At 34.3% G+C, this 6191-nt stretch overlaps 2 protein-coding genes across 10 annotated transcripts in view; both read right to left on the reverse strand.

The window, feature by feature from the left end:
• Positions 1 to 54: 54 nt before the first annotated feature.
• LOC108545806 (uncharacterized) lies at positions 55 to 2352 on the reverse strand. The gene is made up of 2 exons (XM_017897591.1): positions 1767 to 2352; positions 55 to 1134 (listed from the first exon to the last, which is right to left on the reverse strand). The coding sequence occupies exons 1-2, from the start codon at positions 2052 to 2054 to the stop codon at positions 55 to 57; spliced, it is 1368 nt and encodes a 455-aa protein (XP_017753080.1). The 5' UTR covers positions 2055 to 2352.
• An 87-nt stretch (positions 2353 to 2439) lies between these two features.
• The window catches only part of shi (dynamin-1 shibire), a 30347-nt gene continuing 26595 nt past the window's right edge, over positions 2440 to 6191 (reverse strand). For all 9 annotated transcript variants that reach the window (XM_017897599.1, XM_017897598.1, XM_017897597.1 and 6 more), the window contains one exon: positions 2440 to 4293. In XM_017897599.1, the coding sequence (XP_017753088.1) occupies positions 4230 to 4293 (64 nt within the window). In that variant the 3' untranslated portion in view covers positions 2440 to 4229. The remainder of the gene's footprint in view (positions 4294 to 6191) is intronic.

Here is a 6191-nt window from a genome sequence, read left to right on the forward strand (position 1 = left end):
AATATTCAAATTTATAAAATTGAAAATTTTATGGATCAAGCTGAATACATTTTCTTAATCAAAATGATCACTTTGATTAGAAAAACTATGTGAAGATAAGGTTAAATCTGAAATTTGCCCCACATAAACAACACTTCTCTCAAAATTATTCAACCACTTATCTTCATTACATTTTTGAGCTTTTTGGCGTATTACATATGTCCTCGGTTTTCTACGTTCTGAAAATTCGTCGATATTACTGGAACAACTAGAAATATTGACTTCTAAATCCAAGGAACCTGATGATGACGATAAATCTGGCTCTTTTACAGACAAGGAAGTTTGAAACACATTATCATTATTAACAGACGAGTTATTTTCTCTCTCTTGCACAGTTTGATTTAAATGAACGTTTCGTTCATTTGTCTTTTCACCAATCCATTGGGTAAATTTATTTCTTTTCTTTTTGCATAAACATTGTTTGCAACGATTTTTCTTAAAATGTGAATAATCCTTCATATTACACACTTCTCCACATACTGTAAAGGTGCTCTCATTCGAATTTCTTATAATCTTTTTCGTAATCACAGCATTCTTTATTCTAGGAAAGCAAAAATTCGATTGCCTAGGATGAAAATTCCTCGCTTTTCTTCTCATTTTTGTTACTTTGGTTTGCGTAGACTTCGTCGCAGACTGTCTGTTGTTAACTTTATTTGGCAAAGATACTTCCCTACCATGTGGGCGGTTCTTAGAGATATACGAATCTGGAAAAATATTCATATCGGAAACGGATGGAAAATATGTTGGATTTTCTACTTGCAAATCTAATTCACAGCTTATTTCAGAAAATCTCGGTGTAAGATTTTCATTTTTTCTTGGAAATATTATTTTGTTATATTCTTCATTTCCATGTCTTTTAGACGAAAAGCCATGATGACCGGTATCATTTACATTTTCCACGTCTATAAATGTGGATGGATATTTCGTGATCCATTGGTATGCCAAACCATCGAGCTTCTCGTTCGTTTGATTACTTTGATTTTTCACGTAGTTAATCTTCGTTGGTGTTTCCCTCGTATCACCCTTTCTTCGAGCACGAAACACGTAATTTAAAAATGAAGATAATGGAGGATGCATATTCGTGCTTGGATAATGCTAGGATAATAAGACACATAAAATTAAATTATTATAGATAAACATTGGTTAACAGTGAACTGCTCAAAACAATTGGAAAATCACATTTTAATAAATAAATCAAGTGTCAGGTAGGAAATGGAAAAATACGTCAGTAAAATAGGTACGAGATTTAATAAGTCTTTTGTTTTATTAGCATAAAGTAATGTCAAAAAATAGCAGCATTAGCTTTTGTAATTTTTCATTCAAATATATATATATATATATAAATATATAAATTTGAAATCAAATTAAGTTTATTACATTAAAATTTTATGTGAAATGCAATTTTTGATTGCTCAGATTGGTAGTAACAGGACATAACAAATAACAAAAATTAGCAAGTTTATAAAAAGTAAAAATGATTTATGACATATAAATCTTGCGATATGAAACATCGATATAAAAATTATTCATAGCTATTATAAAATAGTTACAGTACAAAGTAACAATGAAACATGTAATTTATCCAATTCAGAAATGGATTTTATTTATTTTTAACATTCGACTCACATAGTACAAAAAACAAATTAGAAACGCGATTTTCTGATTACTTTGAGTAGCATAAATTAACTAACTAATAAATACTTCAATATATTAAGAAAATCATATACCTTTTGACTTTTACCGAGTTTCTGTTCTTTTCCCAATGAGTACAAGCTTAGCACTTTCTTCATATATTTCTTAAATTTGCGTAAAACGTTAATTTCGCCACCTCTATTGCATTTGAAATCATTTTCACATAAAGCATCATGACCGTTTCCTAAATAGGTAGTCCTTAATGTATTAATTTCTGCACGTAACTCGTCCAAGTTATTGGTAAGTATATTTATCTGATCAATCACTTGACCCATTTTCCGTTGGTCGCGGTAACATGCCTGCGTGCCTAACATGCTGATCATAACAAGATCAGCTGTCCGAAATATACAATTTCCAAGAAAGGTTATGTAATATGATATTCTTTAATGTATCACGTGTATCGCCGACACAATTTGAAACTAGAAATAATACATCCTTCAGTGTCGAAAAGATACAGAGTATTAACTTTCTTCTCCATAATAGAACGTCAACATAAACACGTATTAAATTTTCACTTCCGAACAGTAACGCCAGAGAGCCTCGGCGTAACCATCGATACAAAACATAACCAAGAAAGGAAACTAGAATTTACTAACATGTACATACTGAACTAGAAGGAAGAACGATTGACAATCGGAAGATTTAAATGTTTTGGAAAGCAATCAGGATCTCTGAGCTCGTATTAAATATCATTTATTTGATTCGTCGTATGTCTAGGTACATTAGTCGTCAGTCGGTGTCGTGTATCATAACGGATCGACGCGTGATGTTTGGTTTAATACAAAATGGAAAAAAAAGAGGAGGAGGGAGAAAGAAAGAGAACTCTTTCTCCCTAGCACGTAAATCGACACGTAATACTATACTCGTATTTTTAATATGTACAATTATTTATTACCCTTTTCTATGACATTGGCCTCCGTTTTAAAATAATTATCATTTTTCACAGGACAGGCGCAGATTTTGGCTTTCCCGCATCGGGTTCCTCCAAAAAGCGTTATAACAATTACCGCGTCAAGATGCAAAAATAACAATAAAAATAGATAAAAATGATTAACATTATCGCGCAAACATCGACGAAGAATTTCGCGCGTTACATGTACACCTAAGTTTCGTTCCCGCGTTTTTTCAAACCGCGAAAAGAACCGATTAGAGAATTTCCGTTCCGTGATTCGTTGTTCCGTAAATTATATCGTATTGTTTGCTAAATTCGAGCTGTAAAATGGCATCGTTATCGTACTTCAATAAATTAACCGTACAAAAAGGGACTGTTGCATTTAACATGATCATCACAATGATTCGTAGTTTCCCTCATTCTGTATATATATGTACTTATATATATGTTCTTTTTTTCTTTTCTTTTCTCGCAATAGACTTGCACACAGGCGTTTCTGGAATGCTGTTGTCGATCGAATATCATCTCGCATTTCGTTCACCCATCGATTATTAAACGTGTCGTAAGGTGAACCGTGTGTACTCTTTTGCTCTAGTAAGTTTTCCTAAAATCGAGGTAATCGGGTTGCACGTTACGTCGCCTACGAATCTCATTTGAACAATACCTTGTCCGTGGGTCTTCGGAGAAGAAGCGAGTACAGACGACTATCGAATTACAATCTTCTTATACTTCTTCTTACGTTTAATTTTTATGACATACCATTGGAAACAGATCCTGACCGTTTTACGCGACCTAATAGGTTAGCAACGAACATCAACAACTACTACTGTTCCTGAATACATATGACCCGCGAGAATGAGCGATACACATCTCAATTTCGGTTCTTATCTATAATACTGATAAACGTTAATGAAAAAAAGACGAAATCGCTAATGACAAAGAATAATCGCGCCGCTTCTCGCCGAAGGACCCTTCTTATCACCGATACGAGCTAACAATCGTTCCTCCAGCGTTCGTCGCGCGCATCGGGCGCATCGACTATCTTAATACTTAACATCTAACACATAACCTAACGCGTCTAACGGTATTATAAATAACATAGAAGACGAAATATCAGAGAAAGAAGAAGTAGAAGTGACTGATTTAATCTCCGGCTGTTGACCATAGAGCAATAACAGACTAGCAGACACCGTCTTCCCTTGCGTTCTGGCCGTTTTGGTGTTCATTTCTTGGTCCCTCTTTCTCTTCCGTTTTGTTTTTGTGGCACAGCCTTGTTCCTCCTACTCCGTCTAAGATCACGGCCCTCCCCTTCTTGTGGATCTTCCTCTTCACAATCGACGAAGACGACAAGAATTTTTGTGCAACGACATAGCCGGGATTTAAAGGAGGGCACAGATCTAAAAAGGACACGTCCTGGTCCTGGAGAGGATTCTCACCCGGATTTTCATCGCCACCCACTTATTAATGCATTTGGGCGGCACATTCCAGTGTTTTGCTCTGAGCTCGGCTTTTCGTGTCCCGCTCATCGGCTTGTTTCAGAATGTAACTCTTCGAATACTCTCGGGCGTGGATGTGCACAGGTGTCATGTGCTTTCCATGGACTAGCTCAGTTTAATCGGCCGTAGTACGGTCTGTCGGGAATTCGGGGAGGAATATTGGGTACGGGACGCCTATAACACAGACAGTGATTAAGTACTCGGTGCTTCTTGCTGAAATGTTCGAAACGCGACGATTGATTGCTTTAACAAACGGCTAAAATGGTGATGAATTCTCACAATCAACGTGAAACATAATTTCTCGCCCTTTAAATGCGAACATATTGAAAACTAAATAAAATTTTGTCGAATTTCGTACTTTCAAATTTTACGTCAAATTATTTCGTGCTTGAAACTATATTATCTGAAAGAATTGGGATTTTTAATTTCTAAATTGAAATATTTAATATGTCATACCTAGAAATATTTTGCAATAAAAAATTAATTTCAGGGCTGAGAGAACGTAGTTCCAGGGGGCACCAGTGGCCAAAATATAAAATTATAGTTGCATCTATTAATTATTTTCTGAAAAATAAAGTAAAATTTTTGTATCATAACGTATATATATACAAGTAATTGAATTCTATTTATAAAGATATTATGAATACAACCATCTTCATTGTAATAGCTGATTGTCGAGTAGTCAATGACGCCATAATGGCAGTATTGGTCCAGGAAAGTGCTAGACTATAGACAGAATTAAATGTATAGTGTGGAAATTTTATTATTAATATTTTGGAAACCAAGATATACTTGCAGCTAAAATTTTATATTTCAAATTTACCGCCCTCCCTACCGTTTTTTTTTTAAACTTCGCGCTAATTGATTTTAGCGCCATTATTCGCGGAATACAAAAATATAAAATCGACAACAATCGCAATTGCTTTATTTCGCATTTGAAGGGCTAGCAAACTGTGTAATTAACCAATTAAATCTACTACTTTTTTTTTTTTTTAGCACTTGTACATGATGATTTTAAGTAAACAAATTGAACTGTGCATATTTACTTTACTAAGCCATGATATGAGAATAAATGTACTATATGTAAAATAGAATATATCTTATATGCTGAAAAACCGATGATGAGAAAAATAACAGTATAATCGCCGAGTGTATCATTATGAAATATAAAATGCAACGAACATATTATGGTCTTCAGTATGTATAGATACAAATAACAATAACGATGAAAATACGCAATGAACTTGTTCTGTAACACGAAGCACACAAATAAGTTATTTATAATGAATAAGTGAATAAATGATACAATTAAAGACAACGCGTATGGGATGATTTGCAAAAAAAAAAGGAAAAAAAAAATAAAAGATCCAAGATTTGCACAACATGCTCAAGCAGTAGCAAAACACATGCAAAAATGAACGTATATAAAGGACGTTCGTTCTACTATCTGTCAGAACCGTTTCCTTTTCACCTTTAAATTTACAAACCACTCGACACCTTCAATTGGACTTTTAACTTTAATTGCGTCTTTCAAACGTCCTTTGGATACAGATAAATACAATAAAATTGAGACGTATTTATAATACTTCACGAGATAAGATCCTGGATGCTTTTAAGGGAAAATATTAAAATGGGTAGCAGATCTGGAGTGGTGATTTAATTAAAGAAAAAAAATAAATAAATAAATAAGTAAAAAAAGAAAAAAAAGAATATTACGCAGAACGCGAATACGCATTCCAGCGTACGGGGTAATCAGGACAATGTCGTACATTCTCTATTAAAAATAATGCTTGTTATTTGCACGCCAACGGTACATGGAATCAAGCGAAAATCAGAGAGGAATTAGTGGAACATGTAAAAAACATGGCGTATGTCGACAGTTGACAATCAAAACGGTCAAGTATAACACATCGAATACAAGTGTTACAACAACTAGAACATTATCCAGCCGCAGAAATCAGACGCCAATTTCAGCGGACACTAATTTCCCCAGCGGAAATGCGTTTCCGGTTATCAGATAATAACACACACCTCTCCGAATTCTCGTCTTGTACACATACGTGTGTATATAT

This window comes from Eufriesea mexicana, unplaced genomic scaffold, assembly GCF_001483705.2.
Source record: "Eufriesea mexicana isolate 0111107269 unplaced genomic scaffold, ASM148370v2 scaffold577, whole genome shotgun sequence".
Classification (NCBI taxonomy): domain Eukaryota; kingdom Metazoa; phylum Arthropoda; class Insecta; order Hymenoptera; family Apidae; genus Eufriesea; species Eufriesea mexicana.